This window comes from Vanellus vanellus (assembly GCF_965231255.1).
Source record: "Vanellus vanellus genome assembly, chromosome: 13".
In the NCBI taxonomy this organism is placed as follows: Eukaryota; Metazoa; Chordata; class Aves; order Charadriiformes; family Charadriidae; genus Vanellus; species Vanellus vanellus.
In genome coordinates this window covers 9,951,168-9,979,153 of record NC_138918.1, presented here as the reverse complement: position 1 = coordinate 9,979,153, position 27,986 = coordinate 9,951,168, and the positions used below count along the sequence as shown (strand labels likewise).

The following is a 27,986-nucleotide window of genomic DNA, read 5'->3' as shown; positions in this document are numbered from 1 at the left end:
TCCATGAATTATAATCCTTTATTAAAGTATACACGTTCTAGATCAGGGCTGTTCTCTCGGATCTTGGCTTGCAGTTCTGGCTCCAAGCGTGTTACAGACATAGAACTAAGCAAAAGAAACAGTAAAATGGTTATATATAACAAGCACTTGAATGTAAGATAAGATGGACGATGCATCTGGTTAAACTTCCTGCATTGTGAAAAGAGTTTTTATTCTTTTTTTTAACTTCTTATGAAGGGATCATGCTCACAGACCAAGGGCAAACGAATCCCTGCTTAAAAGGCAATAAGTCTAATGAGTCAAGAAGTAGCTGTTTGTACTACCATGACGGTAGGAATTAAAATGACCTGGAGCTTAACAGCTGCAATTTCTTAAATACCGTTTAAAGTTTTATCCTTCTATGAAATGGAGAGCCTTGGCTAAAATAAAGAACTGTAGCACTCTTGCAATGCTGGTTTGCGAAGTCATCTCCAGGTAGCCTAGTGACGCTTACCACCATTCTCTATTCTATGTCAGGCAGGGAAACAGATGGTGTCACGAATGCTTTGTTGTACTCAAAAAAACGTATAAAATTGCATCAGCTAAGAATTGGGTATTGTTTCCTGGAAGTCAAAAGCTACTCAAGTTGCTCAATATTTTAATGGATTTAATGGATTCGGCTCCAGCTTGCATTGTTTAAGCTACATTTGGCAGCCTGTCAAGTTTAGACAACCACTAATATAATAGGGATGGCTTACTTGAATTTAAGACCCCGTTCATACTACATACTGCTAATTGAGCTAACTTTATTTTTATGTAACCCATCCAGGTTTCATTATGATTTAAGCTATAAAGAATATTGTTTCTAAGACAGTTTACAGTATTGATCTACTTGTATATTGATGAAAAATAAATCAAATTAGAAATAAGCATGCATAGTCAAGTGCTGTTCTGTATAACCAAAGGAGTTTCCAGCTGAAAATAAAATGGGCTCTGACTGTATTTAATGAAGCCATAATGTTATTGGACATAAATATATTGGACATTAGCCTTTTTATGAATCATTCCAGTGATTCCTAACTCTGTATTACCAAGCTCAAACTTCTCAGCTTGAACTAGCATGGTGCGACTACTCACCCAAACCTCTTGTTCACTATTTCTATGTAGCTGCATCTCAAGCTGCTAGGAGCTTCTAAACAAATGAGCCCAATTCAACTATTGTATATTACTGATGAGTAACATAGTTATTGCTTTTCTGAATATTCTCATGTTTATCGTGCTTGTTATATGGGAATTACAACTGTATGCTCTAAGAAGCAATGACCACTTGTTTCTGTCTTTTCGCAGTAGCTTGCATGCATCTGGGAGTGTAACATTAAAGTAAGAATAACATAACAGGAATACGTACCTTTTCTGAGGAAACAGTGCACAACACAGTGGTGTCGCAAACACAAGACTAGAGGAGACAAAAATGGGTTTACAATATTTAGGGTGCTAAAAGAATTCAAAGCCCTTAGGCATGGTCTTCTAGGCAGAAAGTTTTTTTTTTGTATACAGTGAGGTAAAGTTCCATGAAGTGCTATGTAACCTTTGTTTCTCACTGCATTGTACCTTATGAAATCATTTACCTACTATGTAGCACTAAATGCATCAATACCATGCTTACAAATGTGTATAAAATTATCATTTGATGCCCTTTCAGTGTTTTGCATTGGTGTGCATTACAACATAAAGCACTAGACAATAGCAAATGAAACTCTCCATTAACCAAATGTTTCAAGAATTCATCAACGTACAGGATTAGATTCCAATTATTGTTTATGGAGGTAGCAGCCAAAGCATCTTTTCTAATCAAGTTGCTACATGCCTTTTTTTGCCAATCCCTTTCTTTCTCCCTCCCTCTGCTTTTCTTGGCAGCTTCTTTGTTACTAAAAGCGCTTTTTTTTTAATATAGTATTATCAGTTACAGATATGGAAGTGAAGTAACTGCAGTAGCCTCATTGACTCTCTCAACTTTTTTCTTTAAACAAAGTGGTAATATTGCTACTTCCTCCAAAAAACCTACAAGTATCTCTTACAATAGCAGATACGACCTAAAGATATCACTTACCAGAATCCAACTAATCCAACTTGAATGGGAGCACTCATCCAAGGAAATCTCTGTTAAAAATAAATGACACACAGTGAGTATGGTATCTTTTCTTTCCCCCTCTTCCCACCTTCCTGGAATTCTTGTATTGTAAGAGACAGATTGCACCTAACAGACTCTTGGACACTATGAAGGCTAAAAGATTATCAGCATACCCTAAAGCTGAGCTCCAACTTGAGAGCCCCAATCCCTTTGAAAAGTAGTAAGAAAATTCCCAGTGATCTCAGTGTAGACTGTTGTCTTGAGTAAGTGTCCTTTAGAAACTATAACAGGTGGTTGACTGTTTTACTTACAATCTGGTCCTGAGTCTGGGCCATTTGAGTGACATAAGCCCTCAGCAGCTAGCCACACAGCCAAAGTTTTAAGAGGTTCTACCACACCTCCTAAGGGCATAGTGAATTTTGTGCAGGCATCCCTAAGAAGAGCTAGGGCTGGTTACAGGCTCCTATCTCTCCAGCGACATCAAATGGTTTTAACTCGCAACTGGAGGTTTACTTTGTGAGCAACAGCAGCCACCAACCATAAGTAAGGGAGGTGTCAAGGAAAAACGTAAGTGCCTCTCTTAGCCCTTTCTCCTGTCTTATGATTTGCTTTGATGTGTAGGAAAATGCCCCTGTAGCACTGTCTAGTGCCCTCCAGTTCTGCAAGAGTTCACCTTTAATAAAAGGAAATAAGGCTGGAAGAAGTGTGGATACAAAGCTGAGAAAGCAACGCATAACCTATGAACGCAGTTTTAGCATATTTCTCATTACTGTAACTTCTGCAGAATTTGAACATATGCCAAGAAATACGATAGCTTAAATTATTTAGGAATCCACTCCCCCCATGTTAGAATTTTAGGTGAAATTAATTACTAATGAAATAAAACCAGACCTGTTTAAACAACATCGCTGCAATGGCCTTCTATTGCTACAATAAAATCAGTGTCTCCAATATGCAGGACATACACAACTGCTATGCTAACAGGAAGTTGATTTTTAAAACAAAACAGCCAATGAGTTAAAAATCACGTTACAGTGGATGATGCTTTCAACAAAGACGATGTTTTTCTGCAAGAAGCGTTTCTCAAGATGTAGAAGTTAGAAGGGAAACTGGTGAATGAAAGACTGGCAGTATTTGAGAGTAGAAACAATAAAAAGAAATTTAGAAAGCTCAGTAGGACAAAGCTTGGTGCTAAGAAAGGTCACAGCAGCGTAAGAAACATGGAAAACAAGCTTGTGTAGATTAAACTTTCTCCAGAGCCTGAGGGAGAAGAAATAACATAGAAGATTGCTTCTCTTTTCTTTTTTTTTTTTCCTGGAGTCAATCTGTAATCCAGAAATGAGTGCAGGGAAGAACCGCAATTCATCAATCGCCTGAAACAACAATTAACAAACGGAAAAAGACAGCAATAGCAAGAAGGATAAAGAGTGAACACAGCAGTGCTTTGCTGTTCTGGCATTCCACTAAACACACCTTCTTTTGACTCTTAGCTAAGTTGATTCAAAAGGCTTTAAATTTTATACATTGGGAGAGTTCGTGACAAGAGCTGGTGTGCCTGACAGTGGAAGGGATTGGTAAATATTACTTGTATTTGGGAACACAAGTCAAACTCTACTGCAAATGACTCCTGTATCTGAAGAGAATTAAGGGAGCGGGATGCTACGCATTGCAGTGTGGGTGTGGGACCCAAGATATGTAATGGAAAAGCCCCAACTAAGATTTTATAACTGAAAAGACTGTTGGAGGGTATCATGAGAGTAATTGATGGTTGTATGCCTTTATCTGAGTTGGCCGTTAATCTGAGAGACATGTTTATCAGTACAGACTGTATAAACAGCACCTATTTCATATGATAGAATATTTTTTGCCAAGGTACTTGATCTGAGTAACAGCCTTTATTTTTCAAGAATGTTACCAGGCTGCACTAATCAAGAAAGATGGTGAGGTAAAACTCTTAACACCGGGAGGTCAATATTAGGAACTGGAGTTGCCCAGGAAACAACGTAAAACAATAAAAGAAACACTCAAATGCAGGTTGTACATCCCTACAAAGAGATAAAATGGAGACATACAAGACAGCAGAAGAATTTACTGTGTCAGAGATCTATCATTTAACTCCGGAGGAAAGCAGGTCCCGATGAATTAGGATTTAACTTCCAGATGTCTTTATGGCGTCTTTAGTGGTTAGTGCAAACACAGGAAATGGAGAAATGATAATTAAGCACACAAAAGCCATAAGGAGAATCAGCTTTTTTCTAATTGCTTCCTTTTCATTGTTGGATCTCAAAATCTGTCAGTTTTCCCAGGCTAGCTATGCCTGTTTTCAAAAAAATGAATAAACAAAACAACAGTTAAATTAGGAATGCATGGAGGACTCCAAGGCATAAGAATGATGCTTTAAAAAAATAAGGCTCTCTGTTCTGGTTTTGTAACAGTTTTGAATACATACATATTTTAGTTCCAGACTAAGAGACCTCAAGGAGCTTGTTTTAAGGATATACAAGGAAATTTCTGGAATCAACTTAAATGCTAATACAATACGTAGAACACGAGAGAAACAGTAGCTGAAGTTGTAAGAGCAGTAATATAAATTAAAACTTCAGTGTTGACTGGAATTTTCAGACATTTCTATGGAAAAAAACACTTTATTTCCTTAGGAGAAAGGTTACCTGGAATTAAAATAAATCTATAAATGCTGTGCCTCAGAGCAAAGTTGTTTATGGATCCTTCTGCTGTAGCAGATAAAACAGCTTGGTTCTCCACAGAGCTAGTCAAGTGTATGTCAGCAGAGATATCGAATGCAGACATACAAGCCCAATCATGAACTACTACACTGCGTAATTGCAGAAAAGGCAGCCAAAGCCACTGCTGAAACCTATAGCAAAAGCACTTGTACGTATATGAAAAAATATTTTTTTAAGTCAAGCAATAATTAGATTATTTTAGAAGCAGCAAGTATGTGCTTGTGTTCTAAAAACATTCTTGAGTCATTTTCTAGCCATAACTTTTGTGAATATTGTTAACTCATACTAATATTACCACCAAAATGCCCTCGTGCAAAACAATGTCAGAACATTGGGGGGGAATATCATATACATCTTATTTTACTCATCAGCGGATGATAGCCTGCTATCACCAAGGCCAGCATTCCAGAAGTATCTCTTTCTCTCTATTTTACTGCAGAACATCATTCTATTGTCCTCAGTATTTCACAACCATTTGACTATTTTCTAGCCCTGTGTGTTGCTTAATTGGTTTTGGCAAGCGTACAAGAATTATTTTCAAGAGTGATGGTGTGCAAAGCAAAGGCTAAGAAAAATGAGTTAGTAAAGCACTGTGTGGACGGTGTTGGAGCACTGCAAATGGGATGGTGCTTCTGAAACCTCAAGAGAACATGCAGAAGCTGCTGGTTAAAAATGCAGCTCATTCCTTAATGGTTTTAATACTAATCTCTACCATGTGTTACCACTGACTACCTGCAGAGCAGTGTTTCACCTGAACTCACAGTCTTTGAGGCTGAGGGGGAGGAACAGGTGAACATAAACGGTCATGATGGTATCAAAGACCACTGAGTAGTCACTGAAGATATCGCTCTTTTTTGCTGATCTGAAAAATTCACAACACCCTTACATTGATTATACCACACAAAAACAATAGATATTTGTCTCCAAACCCTGAGAATTGCTGCAACTTCTTCCAAATGTCATGTATTTGCCAGTTGAGTTAATAGCATTTGTGATTTCTCTCATGTCAAATACATATAAAATCATATTTGCTCTAAATTTATGATTTTTTTTAATAAACAAGAGTTTATGTTCCAAGTAATACATTATCAAGAACAAAACAGTATCACAATCTGCTTAAAGCTATTCTGCAAACAGGGTATTGGTCAAAAGGCATCAGCAATTAAGAATTAGCCAAATCAGTATAGGGCTCTTCATACTGCAGACAGTTTATTTGGAGGCACTGCAGTCTCACTTCTTTAAGAGATATAAGCAGCATACACTGACTTCCACTCTAAAACTCAAACGTCACATTTCCCATTTTTACATTCAGCGCAATAGTGTTTCCTGTTAACAAGGGAAGGAAAAAAGCAAAGCACTTTAGTAAAAAAAGTTTTTAAGATTGGAAGACAATAGGGACCTCTTCCCAATGCATCATTTATATACTAATACAGAAGCACTTTCAAATAATGTATGTAACCAGGTAATTTAACTCTGCACTAGAAAAATGAAGGGCAGAAAAAACAAGAAATAGAATTTAAATATTTTAGAAAGCTTTATCTTAGACAAAACCAGGCAACTTCCTCCGCTTGTCTTCCCAGTCCCCACCCAAACCACTTTTCCAAGGGAGGGTCTGGAGACTCAGACCATGCTTTTTATTTTCCTAACAGGAAGCAGACAGATTTTCTTAGGCTGTTGTTCCCAGCTTATCTGCTGTGTTTCACAGGCAGAGACTTTGCCTGGAGCTACACAAGTAAGTAAATCAGTGATACCAACTGGCGAAGATGAAACTCCCTTTCCTGGTAAAGAAGTTATAGTTCCCTACCTGAAAATCATTTCTCTTGTGTTAGACAACCTTGTAATTAATTTCATTACTCTTCTTTACCCTCTCATGCACACAGAGTACATACTGTTGATTTAATTTATGTATTTACTAACACTACGTGTTTGAGTTCACACTACTTACTTTAGCACAGACAGAATATAGCAAATATGTACTCTTTGATGAAGCATGCCCATTCTATGGTTCTCCTGCACTTGCTCATCCGGTAAATTTTAAAGGATCATTTTCAAAAGATTTTTACCATCATTGCTGTTTCCAAAGTCAAATTGCTACTACAGCAGCTAAGCAAAGCCTCCTTATTGATATCTTGAGAAAAAAGCATTATTAAAATTATCAATTTTTCTCTAACAGACTGTATTCCAAGTCTCAGTACAAGGAAGGTTTATTAATGAGGAGGAACTCTGCATTATAAGAACAATTATAAAAATAACAACAAAAAAATCATAATTTATTAATGTTATTTTACACTGTGATGTAAGAAAAGAACCAAGCTATCTCTGTCTAAGAAAGGCATAAAGAAAGCGGCAGCTGTAAAGTGAGCTCTGCAGTGATGTTCTCCCAGAGTTTGGGAGGCAAATATGAAGACTCAGAAAGTATTTTAAACTCATGAAAATATTAACTTACAATATGAAATGTATATACATATATTATCTAAGACTAACCTTTAAAAAGGCTCTCTTTTCCAGTGTATTCATTATGAAGGGAGGAATTGCTGCAAATGAGGAAAAAAAAAAGCCTTAACATTAGAGAAAAAGGCACTTTGTTTTAAGTTTATGTTAAGATGAACTAATACCATAATACAAACTTCACAGCCATTTGTCATTAACTGAGCTTTTATTTCATACTGGCAATTCAAGATACTGGATTGGTATTTACAGGGGTAAATTCTCTCAGTAAGTCAAATTTCTAATTTCACACGTAACTAAACCTGAGCTGAGTAACTTGGCACTGGTCAGAGCGCCTACTCTTCACTAAACTAATTCCACTCAAGCAGAACTTGCTACCATTCCTTTACTGTCTCTCTTCTGCAAAAGCATCCCAGGAGCTTTTCTGCTGCACTTCAGTGTAACACACTGGATGCTTTCACAGCAAGAAATGTACATTTCTCTGTGGAACTTCTTAACATAAATGTAAATACTGCCCGCATAACTGTAAGATAATTTGGCCTCTGAGAAAAATTATTTATATAGAATTTAATCTCTCTCTCTCACATTAGGAACTGATAATCAGGAGCTGCACGTGACTGCAGTTATTCTTACCCATGCCAGGTGCAGCCATAAGAATCCTTGATATAACCACCTGGGTAATTGCCTGCTGAGCTGCTTTTGTTGATTCACCCAGTCTATTTCCATTCTCATCCGTGACGGGGATTCCAAACTTGAGTTCCCTGTCGAATAAGGGGCAAAAATAAAGCAGTGACTGACATGCATCCATTCACCTTTTTTGTCACTTTATCATTCTCCCCTTAAAATTGTCAGTTACAAGAATCATGTTTTTTATTTTGTTTTCTAAGCTAGCCTGTTTGTAACACTCTTTGGCACAAAAATTTCAAAAGGCAGAGAAAGATCTGGGGAAAAATATGCGGAAAAGTAAACAGCTGAATATTTGTAACAGCAATCTTCTGCTTGAGCCTGGACACGTGCTCAAGGAGGACGAAAGGAGACACGTTATTTCTGTAGTCCACAGAAGGGAGAGGCTCCTTCAAAGAGCAATTCAGAAAAATAGAATGTTCTGGAAGTAGTCTGTCCTTTCTGACAGACAACACAGGAAGATTAGTTTCACTGAACTAAAACTAAAAGTCTTTGTGAAAATTCCCCTCTGGCATTCTAGTCTAAGTTATAATTTCAACCACTAAGAACATATTTGAAAGTATATGAGTATGCACAAAGCAAACTACATTTCTGTAATGTATTATTCAAGTGCAGGATCAGGTGTTAAACTCACATACTGGGAAGAACTTCTAGGAAAGGGAGAAGCAGACAGAAGGGCAGATATACTGAGGACTGCCTATCTTTTATAAAAGATAAAATACTACCGTAGATGGAACCTCTTGTGAATATAAACTTTAAATATTCCCTTTTTTTCCCCAAACGTTGTGTTTATAAGACAATGATTTTCATTTGTTTTTCCCCCTTCTATTCTTAGTCCTAGTCAAATAAGAACATGTATGAAATTTTGTTTCTGAGAAAGTGCATATTTTTGTAATCTCAGATGATTAAACAGAACTGCAGAGCCTGACTTCTATGACTAACTTCTGTATGTGGGATTTGAAACACCATTTTTGAAATGACTGTATTTTTCCAAAGTAGAGTTTGTATTTAAAGGGTCCATGTGATCAAGTCTTGAAGGACCAGTACTTAGGTTTGGAGATTTAAGACCGAAGAGCCCTATTGATATTTATTTGAGGAGAATGAGTATGTTCTATTTTATACCTGTCACAATCAATCAATCAAAACAAGATCATGCATGAGGTTTTTGCAAGGTTCTGAACCAAGCTAAAGATATATAATGTGCTTTATTTAGTAACTTGCTGATCTAAAAACTCAATAACATCCTTTCTTCTAGAATGAGTGATCTTTGTTCTTTCTCCTACCTTTGTCTCATTAGCGGAATATTAATGCAGTTAGCAGCAGCAACAGCAGCAAAAGGAACAAACCGTCCTATAAGAGGTGAAACATGCTGTAAAAAACAGAGAGGGGGAAAAAAGAAAAAGAATTACATAATAATTTTCTTTCCCAAAGGTCATTAAAATGCTTCATGCGCTAATGACAGACCAGACTCATTTCCTTTAAATTAAAATTCAGTGAAAACTCACTGCTGGGGCAGAGGTATAATAACAAACACAGCTTAAGTCACAAATCTTCTCTCAGAGTAAGCAGTGGCAGGAGATGGGCAAAAACAATCTTAATTTAGTAGCATCATTGCAGAGAAGTGTCAGCCTCTGAGCATGCCTGTCAGCCCAACAGCAACACTAAACAGACCTTAAATTCACTGCCTCCACTGGCAAGGTGACACCCAGCAGCATCCACACCAGCTGCTTCGCATCTAAGGGCACTGACTATGGAGGCTATTCATCTAGTCAATGTCTTGTCTAATTTGAATTACTCTGCTTAGAATAATCTCTCAAATAACTTGTCAATGCTATAACACTCCCAGTACATAAAGCATAAGCGGAGGGGTACAAAATACTTTGTTGCTGGTGGTTTTTTTTTTTTGTAAAGGACCATTTTTTTTCTTGATTGTGTTGTGCACTTGTTTAAAGAATTTGAGTGTTCTGCAATTACAAGCAGCACCTCCTTACAAGTTCTTCATCCAGTCTAGAGTAGGCGTCCACGTTTGCAGAAGTGATACTGCACCTTAAAAACATACCTATACAGTTTATGGGATAATGAGTCCACATTGTTGTAATTACCCATCCACTCCAATTAACTTTCAAATGCTATTAGATACTTTGACATGTAAAAAAGAAACTGCAAAAAAAGGCAACTTAACTAAATACAGTTTGTATTAACAAAACACAAGGCTCTTTGATATACATGTAAGGAGGACAGACTGTTTGAAATACATCTCCATGGGGCAAAAATAAGGTGGGGATCTAAAGAAGGGAACTGCCAATGGCCATTACAACTCCATACGGGAGTTGTCTGTAACAGGACACAGATACACAGGAGGAGAAACGAGCCATTAACATCTCACAGAACTCCAAAGTCTAGTTAAGAATGGAAAGAAATAGAAGCAATACCTTTGTTAGTGCATTAAGTCCTAAAGCTGTTGCGACAGCACCCGTGGTAGCAGAAACATAGGCTGTTCCCAGCTGGCTAAAACAAAAATACAGGCATTTGCACATGCACAACAACTACATTTATGTCACTTTAAAAAATAATTAAATTTTACTCATGTAGTTATGCCCTCCCCCCCCGAAGTTAAGAGGTAAACATTTCTGTGACGCTGCAATAAGATGTGGATGGAAGATTCAAATGGGACACTAATGAAACACTTTTCTTTCACTAGCTGTAAAAATCATATGCAATCAACATTTTAATATTGAATGAGGTTCTGCTGGTTCTGCACTGCTATCTGTTCAGCATTTTCTCATGTGTCTGAATGAACACCTTGAACGATTTAGTTCTATATTTAATTGCCTAATTGCTTGAACTAATAAAATCAGTTTGGATTTCTAAGGCCATGTCTAAAATAGTGATTAAATTCAACTGTACCAAAGTCCATTCATGCAGACCAGCTATACTGCAAACACTTAAATTCAACCCAAACTGCCTTAAATCATGCTTTGCATACTTCCCAGCTAGGAGCTGTCCTTACATCCTCAAACCCACTGCTTTCTCCCAGACATCTACAAGCAAGCCAGCCTCAAAAACAGGAAGTCGAGCACTGCAATTCCAGTCTCCTATTCATGATTTCTACCGTTCTGCATCTATGTAATTTCTCTCTTTGCCTTCAAGTAGAGACAAGTACTGTGCAGATCAGTTCCTTGAAGGGTCCTCTCTTTGTAAATAAGCACACAGTGTGGTGTGTGCTGTACTGCAGGGCACACTGAAGAAGTGGACGCAGAAAGACACCTGAAGGTCCACACAAAATATCAACTTAAGAAATATCCTGGTATAACACCAAACTGATGAGGCACTTTCAAATGGTTGACGAGCAATGCAACACAGACTTCCATTAAATCCTACGCTGTTGAGTTCTTATGATTAGGGTGCTTAGGCTTATCTTTAACGAAGAAATGGAGTTCTCGCCTGCACCATTCTCAGACTTCTCGTCTGCGCATATCAAATTAATAATAAGCATAGATGAAAACAACTCTATCACCTCAAACTTTAAATCCCAACCATGTTCCGGTACATCAGAGAGCAACTTATAAACACATCAGAAGTATCTGGCTCAGTGTCTGACCTGACAGTAATTGGGGCATCACCGCTCCTGTTCGTGTAATTTACTATAGCATTGAAGGACTGGTTAATCCACTGCCAGAAAACCACGGCTGGTGTCGTTCTTGAAAAAAGAAATAATTATTATTTTAAAAATACAGCAATCAACAGCACAGAAAAATTATGGCAATGCAAGAAAAGACAGTGCAAGGAGTAATCATGCAGATTTATTCATATTTATCTGAATGAAACAATACAGTCAATGAGCTACTGTCTTAATAATGAAAGTACAAGCTACTTCTAAGAATAGAATTTAAAAGCATTGTAATTACATAGCAAGGTTCACTTGGGACAAAGGTTTGTTGTAATAACAAAAGCATTACAGCAAACCTTTCTATAAATACACAGAGAAACATGAAAATCTCTCATTTCTAGAACAGTTTTCCAGGGTTATTATTCCTTTACAGTCTGCTAGTTCTCTTTGGAAGCTCCATAAGTAATTGAGAGGTGGATTTTAGGAGACGGGTTTTGTCTTCTCAGTCATCAAAAAGCTGATATGATGTCATTGTTTTAATAAATCTCTGTGACATTAAAACATTCAGCCATATGTAGAACCAGGTAAAAAGACACTTAACTCCAAAATGAAGAACTACTTTCATGAAAATATCTGCGTGTTTAAGTAGTACAGGTACAACACCGAAATTAATCTGGTTCAGTACAGCATGAACCAGATGGCCAGTATCAAAAGGGAAAAAAAAAAAAAAAGAGCTCCAGGGAGTCAAGGAATCCTCATAACCTATGTCAGTGCCAGTGTGCAGATGCCTTAGGACAAAAAGGTGCTAACTCGTGAGCTCAGGTGGGGGGCAGTGAAAAAAAATATATTCTGTACAAGTTGCAAAGTCCCTATTTAAGAAGCTAATGTGGTCCCTGTCAAACTGCAGCTAGAATTATTTAACAAACGGTGATGCTGATAAGTAACAAAAGTGACAGTCAATTTGTTTCACAATGTATGGGCTGTCTTGTGGAGGGATGAATGCTTTTGGTCTCAAACTATTAGTATATCTAAACAGGACAAACACATAAAAAGAAATCCACTAAGGGCCATTAAATAAAACACTACCTCTGGATCAGGAAGTTCCTGATCCACAAGCAGTTGGAGGTTCAGAGAGTACACCAGGGGAAAAGTGTTTCTTTGTGTACTCCGACCACAAACTCTGTCCCCAGTGGAGACACCACTGAAGATTTCCCTCCACCAGAATTTCAGTCAGGTGAAGCAGGCCACCAAAAATAACAGTTGCTACTGAAAACCACGTCCTGACCATTAACATAACTTTTCATAGGACTTTAAAGCTTATACTTAATTAAATTATTTAATAACAGAGGCAGTAATGGTAACAGGAATGTGGTTCTCATTGGAGGGCTGATATGGAAATCAAGAGTGCTAAAGAAGAAGCAGTAGTTGTACCAATTTCTGTAACAGGCGGGAAAGCAAAGAGGAGATGCTAGAGTAGAAGGTGTGTGTCTATCATGAGGCTTTGGTTCTGAAATATGAAAATATTTCTGAAAATATGAAATCTGAAGATACATTATTCCTTTGAATTGAAAAAAAAAAGAAGAAATATTTGGGAGATTTGAAAGTGCATTCTTGTTCCCTCGGGTTTCCAGTATCTCAATGAGATGCCAAAGTATCAGTGCTAAACTAGATGGATTTTTTCTGTCACTACTGCTGTTCTTCCTCCATTCTTCCTGTGCAGGTGCAACTTTTTTTCCTGACCCGCTTTTTCCTGTTTCCTTGCTGCTGCCCTGTAGAGGATGTCAGGCCTGCTATAAAGTTCAGGCATGACTCACATTGCCGTGTTGCATGCCTAAGAGCCCTCATATGTATAATGAGGAATTTGCTTCTTCCATTGGCCAGCAATAACCAGCACACTGTGACATGCAGTAAGATGGAGGCTACACTGCATCATCCAAGGACTTCTACACAATCCTGTTTGAACTACTGAGGGTTTGGTCCAAATAAACCAATGTCTTCCAGGCTAATAAACCATGTCATTTTGAATCTAAGCATCTCTACCACTAGTGCAAAGAAAAGGTTTATAGCTGCTCTAAGTATTATAGATAACAACAGCACATGCATAAAAGAATAACAAGTTAAGAGGAAGCGGTAATTGTGAATGGACGGCTGTACTGATGGTTTTATTCATATTCTCAATTGTTTTTTAAACGCACAGGTATATATGCACCATCCAAAATGGCTGTGCCTTTCTGGAGTGTGAGTCAAGAATCTAAAATCTCAGCATCAAAATATTATTTCCTCTGAACCTCCCACCAGTTCTTGCTAACAAAGCGTTGTGTCACAAAACCATTTCTAACATGGAGTCTGCTAACAGATGATATCAGCTTCTGCTGTGGACTTCACTGTACTGGTGATTCAAGAACTATTGAGGAAATGGAAGGATCAACCAGGAGTTGGAGAAACTCGATGACGGCTAGACTGAAGCACACCGAGTACTCACTTGGCAGACAGAACATCCTACACGCCAGATCTCTAAGGTTAGAAATTCCCAAGTATCTCCTCCTCTTTGTCCTCCACACAGCTCTCCTACAAGGATGGGATTTTGGAACATTCAACTTTCCCAGTTTAAGGAAAAGTGGGATGGTGAAGGAGAGGGGCTATCTCATCACTACTTCTAAAGGAAACCACTAATCAGTGTGAGGGAATGCAGAGAGAGAAGAGAAAAGGAAGCAAAATGTTACATTTTAAAATATTTATTATAAAATCTTCTAAAATACTCTTTTGACAATAACATTGATTTTCACTTATCTAATCTGTAAGCAAATGTTTTATGTTATTGCCATCACTTACCTATAAAAGGTCATCATACAACCTGTGATAGTCATGTTCATGGGTACCTGAGCCGACATTCGGCCAATCAAGACCATCTTTTCACCAGTGTCTGGGTGAAACGCTGAATCATAGATATATTTTGCTCTCCACAAGTCATCTTCTGTCAAGCCAGGTGCCACGATACCTTGTCTTGGAAAAAGTTAAAAAACAAAACAAGACAACAGCAAAAAGCACAAGTGTTACAAAATGCTGCAACCTCAAGTGACAAATGTGTCATCAGAGGATTTTGGGATGTTCATACTAAGTTAACCTAGCCTCATAGTTAGCTTGTAGATCTTCAGCTTTTAAATGGACTGATGAAATAAAAAGAATCAAAACTCCCAGGAATGGTTATGTTGGCTGAGTCGATATATCCAGCATCAAATTTCTATTTACTCAAACCTGTACTAGATTTTAGAGCTGAACTGTAGAGCTAAAATCTGTGGAGTCAGTATCTTAAAACTTTGTAAATTCACTTTGCAAGTATTTAAGAAAGTAGTTGCTCCAAACAGTATTACACATAAGAGGAAGTTTTAAACCCTGTTGTCATATTAACCGTTTTCAGAATTAGACACTTCTGCATTTCAGCATACTTAATAGGGGTTCTCAGATGACATCATTTCCCCATTCATGAACAATTTTGTTTAAAAAAAAAAATGCATCAAGCTTTAAAATAAGAAAGAGTGGTTCAATGAACACAGTGTCTCAAGTATTTCCTTTTAAATATGTAACCATGCATGGATCACTTACATGGACTTTTTTGGGCCAGCAGTAAAAGTGATCAATGCCATACCTGTAATCATGCACAATTTTTCTTGCATTTTCCAGCTGGGCATCAGATAACAAAATATTCCGAGGGTCTGTTACAGTAAAGAAGTGACTGGCTCGTCCAACAAAAGTGCTTTGATCCCATCGGGGCTCCTTGATATTAATATTTAATGGTATATCTGCTGACATCTTCAAAACCTCTGGGGGAAAAAAAACCAAAAAATGGGAAAATTTGCAATTCAGAATTCCTCTGATTTCATGTCTCTATAACCTGCAAGACAAAAAGTGGTTATGCTTACAATAAAAAAAAAAAACAGTGAAAAACCACTGCACAACTTGCAGAACTGAGCTTTAAAGATGTCAGAGACCATCACGGGTTTTAATGAGGTTGGTATTGATACAAGTAAAAAAGCAAAAACTTAGTTAAATGTCTGCAGAAATGTTTCTATGCCTGTTTCCCCAAGACATTTATACATTACATCTTTGTAGGAGTATGAGTATCTGATTATGAGGTAGAGGTATATCATATACATGTACAAGTATCCAAGGAAGAGGCAGATGCAAAGGAAGTATAGAAATTTATTAATAAGCAGCTGTATTAGATAACAATAGACTAATCAGAAGTATGCTTTATTTCAATAATGAATTAGTGTTTGCTGAAAATATTGTCTTAAAGGGAAGGAGAAATCAAGTATTTCAAGAGATGCCTGAAGAGCTGCTATAAAGTGCAGTGACAGAAGAAATATTTAATAAAATCCAGTTAACTTCTCTGGCACAGCAAAACAAAACAAAAATTAGGAACACAAACCCAACAATTTCTTTTAACAATGTTGTTTCTCTAAGTCCATGTTTTAACAAACCAAAGATTATATAATGCAACAATTTCCCACATTATGAACGCACGACCAGATCTCCTAATGATACTTCAAAGATGGTTAGAGAACTACAATGAAGGGCACTGAACTAACATAGTTGTGCATTTATGGAGCCTAAAGGCCAGAAAATTAAAAATTACTTCAGGGTGACTAAGTTTACTTCAACATCTAATGAAAGAAGGACAGTCCCTGCATAGCACAAACTATATGAACTTTAACTTCCTTAAGAGAAATTTCTGAAACATATTCAATAGCCACTTAAAAAAAAAAGCCATCCTCCAAATAATGCTTGTAATTCAAATGGCTGAAGTAAATTGGATCTATAAAAATACCAATGATATCACATAGCACTTTATCTGTTTTAATAAGAAAAACATCATAATTATGAGGACAAATTATACATACAGTGTAAGCTGCCACTGGAGAGTATTTTCTTCTTAACTCAAGAACACCATGAAGATGTCTGAGACAATTTTATGAAACTTACATGATGTAGAAAAGAAAAAAAAAATCACAAAAAGAAACTAACTAATCCTGTAAAGTGTCTCCATCATAAAAAAATGTGAACTTCATGGGAAAAAAGAAGAGACTGTTCATGAAATCTGAAGAAGCTATTGTCCACCTTTCAAATGTAATTATGACTCTTCTCCTCTACCTCAAGTGGAAAAACTTGGAAGCCTTTGGAAAAGTAAACTTCTACAAAAATAAAGGCTAAAGTCTCCCTGTCTATCATGAACAGCCCTAAATCAGCAGCTTTATGAAACAGTAAGGAGGAACAAACTAATTAGAAGACACTAACTAATTTAGAAGACACTATAGAACAACATTTCTAGCAAAAAAAAAAAAAAGAGAAAAAAAAGAAAACACATAGAATCATCTGTTCTTGAAAGGGAGCTACATCACCTCAGTTGTACAAGATTATAAACCTTTCTAACATCCCTCATCTGAACCATGAAATCAACCTTGTAAGGAGAATAAGGACTACATAAAAATTGTTCTGCCTTGAACCACTTGATAGAGTGGGAATTATTCAGGGAGAAGACTGTCTTCCCTGCACGTACCCAGCCTTAGCATTTTTATGCTTATGTAATAGCACAAGCATGACTTTTACTTAGGACTTTTGTGGTTGTTGTTATTATTGTGATTTAATTATAATTAAAGCCTAGTGGCCACATATTTTCTATGGTGTACCATACACCCACTACAGGCAACATTTGATTTTCTGATACATCATCTGCCAGGAAGAACTGCTGATGATGTTCAGATTGCTCAAATTCTTCCCAGTGTTACATGTGCTCATCGCACCAATAGAAACTGCGTATGCATAAGCACAATGGCGCTGTGCACCAGACACGATTGTAAAGCTGTAAAGATAAGGTAGCAAGAATGCAGAATAACTGCATTATAAATTAAGATAAGCAATGTTTAAAGAGCATTTGGCAAGTACATTCTACTCAGCACGTGGTAACGAAGAAAGCAAAGTAACCTACTGCTAGTACACCAAACTTTGAGATCCCAGGATGGATTAAATATAATAAAAGCGTCCTTCACAATCACAGCAGGATTAACAGCTGAATGATGAAAATGTCATATCTCAGCTAGTATTGCTAAATATGTTTGTTAAAAATCTAGTAGAAAATCCTAATTTGGTGCCACTCCATAACAACGTCCTTCCTTTCGTACATTTACTGGTAATTATGCAAAACATCTTTAAATTAAATAATCGGTTTCTATCAAAAACCCAAGGAGGTTTTTTTCATCAAATGGAAAAACAAAAGAAAGCATTTAGGATGTTTATGTATTATTTTTATGTTTAGCATGTATTATTAGCAATAGAATAGTAGAAAACCAAAAGCATTAAATAAGACAGACCTCTGTTTTCCACCAGCTGCAAGCTCTTCCTTGAATAAATAGTCTCCAATTCTATAGAGCAGACCTTATTATTGAATTTTACACAAGCTAAATCACACAAAAATGGTAACTACACAGATATTTCTGTGTCCTGCTCTCTAAGTGTTCCTGACATTAGGAGAAACCCAGAGTTGTATGGCAAAGTAGAGCTGTTTGCCTTTGAAGTGTAGACATCAACTGTGTAAAACCAAACTGTTTCTACAGATATTGCTAAATTCTGGATAATCATAAATTGACAGGCTGCTGGTAGGATACCATTCGGATTGCTTTTGCTTTTTTCCTGATAAACTGTATTAAGATCTTAAATGCTCAATTAATCCTTTCAAGACAAGTTTAAAATTCGCAGTTTCTTCTCCGAGTCATCATGTGCAAGGTTGTTTCCAAGACTCCCAGATCAATATAAATTCTCAGAGCTTTTATTACAACAATTAACACCTCCCCAGCTATTTGACAAAAGCATAAATCATTCTGAATGCTTGGATAAAGGAAAATATACTGAAATATCCCCATAAAATTATACTGTTAAAAACATGTGATCATCTGAATTCACAAGGCCAGGGTTTTCTGCAACTCTCTCCATCCAATGCAGTGCTCTTTCTGTATTAAGATGTGAAACCAGAACAAATAATGAAATAAAGCCAGTTTCCACTAACAAAAATTAAGACCTTCTTATGACCTTACTGAGAAATGAGCACACAGAGATGGATTTATCCCTTTCTGTCAAGAGTTAAAGGGCTCTGTTCCACCGGCACTGACCCCAGCCAGCAGCTCTGAACCTCCGGGTACAACAAAGATTCCTGTAGCACAGCATCTTCTTTCCCATGAGGTGTATATTTCATGGAATATGAGCTATTTACATAATTTACATAATTTTAATTTAATACATTAAAATGGTATGGTATTGTGAGGGGCAACAGAAGAATATGCCGAATGTATTTGGTGAATGTCATGAATATTTAAAAGCTATTCACTCTACAGTGTTTTACCTGTTAAGGAGGTGATCCACTACTGCATAGAAATAGCTGCCAAATACGTGTTTCAATGATTAAAATAAACATTGATAAATGTATTTAGTATTATTAGATCAGACCTATTGAATACACTTTCTTGCTCTTTCACACTATGTCATTTTTTCCCTAGTGGCCTTCAGTTTTTCTTTGGTACAAGAGACCTCAAGAAAAATGTACTGTTCCAAAGGCTTATTCATGTATTAAAATTTGCAGTAATTAACTCAAATAAGGAAGCATAAAGCAAGTATACAGGAGCATCAGCATTGCTGCTCCAACTTACAGTAAATGTAGTCATGATTCCACTACCCTGTTAAAATTTCACTATCCAGTTAGGGAAGGTCCTAAAGCTTCCCAGGATACTAGAAGGCTAATAAATGTGGTGCCGTATGGGAAACTAATCTTTTCCCTGTCCCTCCACTCCCATTTCCCTCACTGTTAAGTTCATTATTGTATGACAGCTTTTTTTAAAGTCTTTACTATATGCTGAGACAGGATTTCCCTACAGTGAAACAATAAACCTTATAAACTTCAAGAAAATAAGGTGTGTAGCAATATATCATTTACTAAGCTAACCTTGAAGCATGAGGTTAGTTGTATCATAATTTTACATAACTGACATTAGACCAGTAAAATCTAACACTACTTTTTGCAGTTTAGTCCAAAGACATTTACAGCTGTTAGCAGCTTTTCAGCACTGTTAAGGAGCATCCTTCTTCACACACACTGGTAAAAGAGACAGACCATTAAATAACATAACTTGGCTCAAGACCGCAGGTGAAGTCAGAAATGAGGGCAGAACCTAGACCTCCTGACTATGAACCTGTGCCTTAAGTACTGCTGACACAGCAAGACAGAAGTTATTATTTCACAAAAGTAACAACAAGAGATGGAAAAGCAAGAAGCAGAGAATTCATCCCTCATTCTTGTCCTTTTATTCCACATTTCTGTTTGCTTTAAGTACTTGCACAGTCACACAACAGTTTAGAACACCACAATGCAGAGACACCTGTGGATTAGTAGAATTATTTTCATGTGATACGTTTCTCACCAGGCATGTTGCAGAATGAACACAAATCGTGGAAAGGAAAAAAGACTCAGGACAGATACGGAGAAGAGAGTTCTCATGCAGAACGTCTGAATACGAGATGCTCCTTAGGTTTCCCTTCTCTTTCTTAGTATTCTATCATTAAAGACACCCTCCCATGAACAGTGATATATTGTGAAAAAACAAACCATTTTCTAGTCTAAAATGGTAACTGCTGGTTTTGCAAAGCAGTACACTATGAAAGCAGGGTGAACTCATTTATTCAAAAATTCTTTTCCACAAAAAAAAAAAAGAAAAATATCTGTACATTAGGGATGGTAAGTTGTTCTATGAATGCTTCCCTATTGGTATATTATTTGTAGGCAAGTCCAAGTTTCAATATTTTTATAATTAAAATATCAGTTTCATTAAGAAAGATTAAAAACTACTTAGGATAGCTTATGTTAATCTGTTTAAAGCTGTCTAATGAATGCTTAATACAGCGGTCCATAAACAGAAGCTCTATTCTTTCTTTTCACTGTGATTAGCATATACACTACTCGGTTGTGTGTGAATTGTTTCTATATACTTATGATACCTCTTGTCCACAAAACCAAGTCCTTTAGTAATAAGAAATCTAAACAATAAGGATCTGCCTTTGCTGCAGATGGTTCATTGTTCAATTTAGTATTGTTCCACTCCATTTCATTTAGCCTACCCCAGTGAAAGTGAATTTACAGAAAATAGAAGGCTTACCACTTCCACGTCCTATCTTTATCCCCTCCCCACCTGGTCTACTTTGTCCCCGCTCTGGTGCTCCTTGAACCATATAACTTACTACCCTAGCAGAAAACTAATGCAGCAGAAAGAAGAGAGGCCAGCTCAGTCTCCTGGGTTAGTATGTTGAACTGGCACAGTAGAAGGTCTGAGCACAAAAGGTCAGCACTCCCATGCTCCTTCAACAGACTAACCAGTGATCACCTTGGGTTACTATTTTGCTCAAGTTCAGGATCTGCAGATGCAGGAGGAGCCAGGCGTAATGCAAATCTTGAAGCCTAGCCTTAAATCTGCAGGGAAGACAATGAACGAGAAACATAAAGCATAGATGATTTTGAACGTTTCGGCTTGCCAGAGTCAAGAGATTGAAAGTTGACAATACAGACCAAGAAAATGGGTGCAAGAGAGACTTAACTTGCTGTAAACAGGAAAAACTCCCAGTCCTTGTGTGCCTACATAGCAAAAAAAAAAAGTATGATGGTAGAAAGCGCTAACATGATTGAAGTAGTAGGGGTAAGAGAGTAGCCAGGGTGGCCATAACACATGCTAACAGGGTAAAAGCACCCCAAAGATAACACACAACCACTCCGGTTGCCAGCACAAAGTAAAACTGCTTCCATTTTCTTCTAAATGATGCGATTGACATAATTGACTTGCACTTTAAGAATATAGGTAGAAACAATGCTGTTCTAGTTAAGTTTAAAATAAAAAACCATGAAGACTCTGGGCAGGGAGAGACCACCAGTGCCCACAGAGAAGGAACAGATGTCACACATACAAGGGAGCGTAAAAAGTTCAGACACTGGAATAATACAAATTGGAGACACATAAAACTTCCAGTGAAGTAGAAAAGGTCACTGAGTTTGCCAGTCTCGGGAACCTGAGTCATAGATCAAGACACAATGGTGCCTGTCTAAGTGAACCAGTGAATTTCTGTCTTGAAAAATTACAAGTCTTCCAGCAAAATATTTTTAGAATAAAAGCCCCACCTCCTGTATTAAACAGACTGTATGATGCTACTCATGACTTATCAGCCCCTGTTAGTAAATGCTGAAAAGGGAAATAAATCCTCTAAAGCAAAACCATAAGCCAATAAAATGCCTATGCAGTTTGAAGGGATCCTCTTATAAAAACAAAACATCCAACTGTAAAGTAAAAATTGTGACTATGCATAAAAATGGTTTCATCAATATATTATCCAACCGCCATGCAGTCATCATCATAAACGATATGGCTTTTTAAAAAATTTATTTTCTATTTAAGCAGTGAGACTGTAAAACTACAAGAAATAAGTACAACACCCTCAATTTAAGCTGCTGCAACAGTATTTCACCAACTCGTCACCTTAATTTTCACATACAATTTTAGAGGGGTGCTGCTGTTTGCATAATCCATTCAAATACTCAATAACAAAAGCACTGTAATAAAACTATTTAGGATTTAATTATTATTTTAACTACAAAGCTTTGTCAAGGATGTAACTCCACCACCTTCAGTGATGTAATTCTCTATATACATTAAGTGTGCCAAGATTTAAGTTCTCATTATCCATATATCCATAATAAAATTGTGTAAAGAAAAAACAAAGGACTTTTGGGTTAAATCAAATTAAAATAAATCCACCTGAACCCTGAGATAAGTAGAAAGTTTGCAAAGGGACTGGAAAGTAACTGCACAAATCCTCTAGAACAAAGATAAAAATGTTTGCTTTGTTACAGTAAGCTAATGAAGGCAAATTTCAACAACTACCTAACACAACTGCTTATATATAAGCATCTGAATTTGTTGTTCCCACAACTATTGCTATTCACTAAGTACCAACAGAGGGGAGACCACCTGTGAAACAGGACACAACTTTGAATCAACAGCGCCTTAACTTTTAAGGTGGAAATACAAGCAGCAAAATTACCCAACCTGATCTTGAAACAACTCTCTTTCTCAAATAACCACATTAACAGAAGATTTGGGAAACGACATTAATTTTACAAACACGTAAGTTACTGTAATAATCCATACTGAAATGTCACTTTGAGGTCATGTTCACACAGGAGGATCAGCAGTACTGAAAAGGATAAAAGACAACATCATAACGGAAACAGTTAACGTCTATCATGGAAAATATGCAGTAAGGAAAGAAATAATACATATTTTCTGTGTTTTAAACAACAGATCAATTAGAAAAATATTTAATAGAACCACTTGTACGTGCATACCCTGAAGCTGGTAATAGTCCACACTAGTAAATTAAACCAGTAATAAAGAACAGACTATGCTCTCTCACATGTTCATATTCTTAAACCCTTTCAGTTTCAAAACTAGGGTGGCTGTATCCAAACTGCCCATGGAGAACAGCAGCTAAATCCTCTCTTGGGCTGCCTGATTGTCTGGGTTAGCATCAGCTGTCATGGGCAAAACTGCTCTTCACTGAGCTCCAGCAAGTTAACAATACGGGGGACCATGTTCCCGTGACCAGGAACATTTTTTGGCACTGTTTAGCTCCCCAGCACTGACACAGAGGATTGACTATCCATGTGTTTCACACTGCAGCTATAAACCAAGGCATATTTTCCGAATCATAACTGCAATCATGTGTTCATAAAGTTTTTCATAAACATATGACTGTCAAGCTAAAGAAATGGCCACAGCTTGCCATGTACTTGGCACAAAAGTTGAGCTGAAGACATGGTTCTGTGGGCCGGAGGCAATTATATGTGCTGATACAGATAGCAGATCAGAGAGGACACCACTGTGTGAGACTGCACTTCCCAAGTGCTTTAAAGCTAATTTCACTGCCAGCCTCACTCTCTCCAAATATCCCTGCTGCTGCCTCCTCATCTCTCTCCAACGCTCTCCCAGCCCTAGTAATCAAAAAATAAAAACAAACTAAAAAGCACAGTGGAACCCACTGTGGCTAAAACTGGCTAAAACCAAGGTCTTTGTTTATATGAAGAGAAACTCTAAACTCCATATTTTTAATAACCTTCTACGAAAATCCTTATTTTAAATCAATAATTCTTTGACTATCTTTTTCATCTTGTACTTCAAACCAGAAAGCGGCATTGGACTGAGCCAGAAGCCCCAGTACCAAACACACCCAAATCTCTTGCCCTCTCTGATCAGACAGAATCATCTGCCAGTTCACGATCTAATAATGTTTAACACTAACATTAACTGGAGGGAAAAAGAGGGCTTAGGAATAAGTTTTTTTTTTTTAAGAGAGGCCACTCTCAATTACATAAAAAACAGCACAAAGTCTGATCAACAGTTTTAGTACAAAGGCTGGGTTTAGATTTGCCACAGAACCAGCGATAGTAGACTTCAAACCTTGTTTAAAGGTTAACAACAGCAGTTGCAGCAATTCTACAAAATGCAGATTCAGGAGTTGTCGGGAGTTCAACTCTCTGCTGTTCCTTTTCAAAGTTCACATTTTAAACATCACGTTGAAGGTCATATAACCACTTTTCAAACCAAAGCAATAGCCAAAAGAGTAGCAATGACTATTTAATTTATTTCAGACAGTAACATACCACTCAATTTCTAATGATGAAAAGTAGCTTTGCTGCCTTCCTTGGAACCATTTGTATTGTCTTATGTTACTGACACCTTGTATTTTAACCCAAGTCTTGAAAAAATCCACTCCACAATGAAGAAACTTTGTCAGGTATGTGATTAATTTTTCCAGTACCTAAGCTAAAACTGGGAATAGAGAGACACAAAAATAAATTTCTTGATGGTATAACTGTGAAGCCAATTCTCCATATCTGGTCTAAATACACATTTTTAAAGCTATAGTCACTGTTCTGAGTCAAGAAACATCCCTGATGGTAAAATATCCATTTCTTGAGAGATGCGGACAGCTTAGCTTGCCAGGAGTGCAATATTGTCAGAAAAAATATTTGGGAAAGAAACTTGCCTGAGGAACTACCCCAGAAGTGTGCTTTCCTCAACAGGCAGAAAAGCCTGAATCCTCTTGAGTGAGGATCCTTCTGCAAACATCCTTAGAGTGGGTACTGGATAGGCTACCACTTCATTCTGTATACAGAATTTTCTGTTGTTGTTTTGCTTTTATGGAGGCTGGAGTCCAGATAATAGCCGCCTGCACCTTCCCCTAGAGAAGTAGAGTCTATTAATGAAAATGGCCTTTCACCTCTCTTGCATGCAATTTCAGAAAGTCAGCAAAAACTAAGCTGGGGGAGGGAGAAGACTAAGGACAAGTCTACGTCCAAAAGCAGTGCAGATATAATTGTGATAACAAACATTGCGACATCTCACTTCTTGGTGCCTGACTCCCAAACTGCAACCTGCAACCCTCTGTCACAAAGCATGGGATGTGCTGGGTGCTTTAGCTTCAAAGAGAATTCAAACCAGCCTGCATACAGGAGGGCACGTGAGTAAACTAGCCAACACAAATGCTGAAAGAATGGTGTAACTTGTACAGTGTCCTTTACCAGGACTTAGACCCCTAACTTTAGGTGATGTAAAGGTGCTCAGGTCAGATCGTGATTCACAAAATCTCCTAGAGGCAACTAACAATTCCTTTTTTGAAAAATGAGAGTGAAGCGTTTCCCAGAAAACCCAGTGAAAATAAAAGGTAACAGCAGTACCTCTTTCTTACCAGAATCCTATAGAATAGAAATAGTTCAAAAGTTAGAGCCAGGTGTTGCTGAAAATGTTTCATGTGCAGATTCACTGGGAGAGAGAAAAAAAAAAAAAGACTTGACACACTTAGGCCCTTAGGTCTCCATTCTTCAAATTCTTCCCTAACAGTCTGATGTCCAGCTGTCAATGCCCTGTTTTGGGAAACGAGATGTGGATTAAAAAATCTTTAGGTTGAGAAAAGTACCTGCTGCTATAAAATGGGGAGAGGAACAGCTTCTCTTCTTCCTCTGACATGTTTATAAACAAAAGTGCCCCTGGCCCCTTGTTTGTTTTTGCAGAGCTGAGCTCTTTTGAAGTGTTTCCCATGCTGCTTTGATAGAGAAATATTTAGGGATCCCGTTAGGCTTCTTTATTCCTCCAATAACACATTAGCCCTTTTGAAGGCTCCTGTGCCTGAACAAACTCAGATTTTTCTTTTCCAGGAGCAATGCCCACCACAACAGCTGCTATGTTGGCTTAGGAGAACAGACAGAAAATTAACTACCTTCTGATCAGTAAAAGATCACCTATTCTACTTTAAAAGTAATACACATTGGCAAAGCAACAGCGGAAAGGCAAACACAGCTACTACCCATATTTTAGTTCCTCTGGCAAAGACAAGAATGTAATGCATTCTCCAGGGATGTCAACCATGCCAGTATAATTAGTTCAAATGAGGACCACTAATAGATTTTTAGGGGAAGAAAGCACTTTTGTGTGATGGCAAAAAAGCACATATCAGAGTTCTGGGGGTCATTAAGCAATGGTATTACTCTATTTGCACTACGTTTGCAACCACAGTTTGAAAGAAGCAGCACTGCTGATGACTGGGAGGAGTATGATGCAATGTACTCACACCAAATGTTAACAAAGCCACTTGCCAAGTTTTCCTTCTCCAAAGCAGCTTCTACCAGTAAATATCTACCTAAATCACAAGGAAAAAAAATCTTTGCACTATGATTTTTCCTACTGCAAACATAAAACCAAGTTGAACGCTGGAGAAGGCAAATCATGGCAACACTACAAGATACTTTTTTTTTTTTTTGCTTATAAATGTACGTCCCGCTTTGTAGCCTAGCAACAAACGCAGCAGTCTGTGTTAAATGGATAGAGCCTGCTGCTGGGGCTCTCTCCTCAAAACAGCAGCCATCTTTGGCGTGTAACTTGACGAGAGATTTCATCATTCTGCATTAAAGCTACCTCCAGATGTTAGAGGTTGCTGCAGCCAGCTCAGCTTCTCCCATCGCATGAGGTGTATTGCAGAGACACGTCACATGTTCACCTCGTCTCTTCCTTAAGAAAAATAAAGCTGCTTTGCTAGAAAGGGTTAGTGCAAGCTCTTATTTCAGTCCTGATCGTTGCAAGCTTGTCTCTGCTCCTCATTTTTTGCCTCCTCCATAAACTGAAGCAGGATTACCTAGCTCTACCCAGGTACGTTCATGGCCCTCTTCTGTAGTTTTTCACTATTTCATGTATCTTTTTCTGACAGGACCCATACAGGTCATTTTTCAATTGCACATTGGTACAAAGCCAGTCTTCATTTCCCACCCCCCACCCCCCCGACCCCCCAGTCTCCCAACACCCATTATAATCACAATAAATTATTTGTAATTCAATAAATAAAAAAAAAATAATCAATACACATAATTAAAATCTCTGCCTCTGGCTACCAGGTGTCTGACCTCCACGTTATCCGTCGTGTTCCTTCCCTGGAAAAGACTGTCCCCCAGCAGGGACGCTTGTTTTCTGCAGGCCCGGGATCTGTGTCGCTGTCACACACCACCCTGCGACAGACAGCCCACGCTCAGGGGACAAGTGGTGGCCAGGGGGACATTTAGGGAGCGGGTGGGGAAGCAGGGAACTGCAATGTGTGATTTTGGAAGGTGGGAAGGAAGGGGGGTGGCAGCCCTCAGCCAGCGGTCTGGCACCGTGGGTGGCCAGGCAGGACCTCCCTGGGGGCAGGGGGGGCCCACTGGGACACCAACTCTGCTCCCACAGAAGGGATGGGGTGACATGTGGGGTTGGGACCTTATGAAGGAGATGAGGTGACACATGGGCCTGGGCCCCTATGGAGGGGACAGGGGTGACATGCAGATCTGGTCCCCTGTGGAGGGGACAAGGGTGACACACCGGGCTGGTCCCCTGTGGAGGGGATGGGCTGACTAGCCGATCACGGCCCCTGCAGGGGTAACAGAGGTGACAGACGGGTCCGGGCCCCCGTGGAGGGGACGTGAGTGACACGCGGGGCTGGGCCCGTGGGGGACGGCCAGGGGTGACACACGGGGCCGGGCCCCTGCGGAGGGCACCGGGGAGGCAGATGGGGCTGGGCCCCCTTGTGAAGGAGACCGGGGTGACACGCGGGGCCGGGCCCCTGCGGAGGGCACCAGGGTGGCGCTGGGGGTGACTGGCGCTGGCTCCTCCGCCCCCTCCCCTGCCCGCGGCCCAGCCCCGCGGGGACGCCCCGGCCCCGGCCCCGGTCTCGCTACTCACCGCGGCCGCCGCGCTGTCGGCTCCGCGCCTGCCCTCGCCCCGCC

General features: G+C 38.5%; 1 protein-coding gene across 2 annotated transcripts; it reads right to left on the bottom strand.

Moving 5' to 3' along the window:
• Positions 1-2: 2 nt before the first annotated feature.
• Positions 3-27,986, bottom strand: SFXN1 (sideroflexin 1). Of its 2 annotated transcripts, XM_082490036.1 has the most exons (12): positions 27,943-27,986; positions 27,135-27,236; positions 15,243-15,417; positions 14,429-14,599; positions 11,588-11,686; positions 10,419-10,494; positions 9,270-9,355; positions 7,936-8,063; positions 7,339-7,388; positions 2,090-2,139; positions 1,388-1,435; positions 3-105 (listed from the first exon to the last, which is right to left on the bottom strand). In XM_082490036.1, exons 3-12 carry the CDS (start codon positions 15,404-15,406, stop codon positions 9-11), a joined length of 969 nt encoding a protein of 322 aa, XP_082346162.1. In that variant the 5' UTR covers positions 15,407-15,417; positions 27,135-27,236; positions 27,943-27,986; the 3' UTR covers positions 3-8. The 2 variants fall into 2 exon arrangements, with proteins under 2 accessions (XP_082346162.1, XP_082346161.1); XM_082490035.1 differs by lacking the exon at positions 3-105 and having other exon boundaries at positions 264-1,435.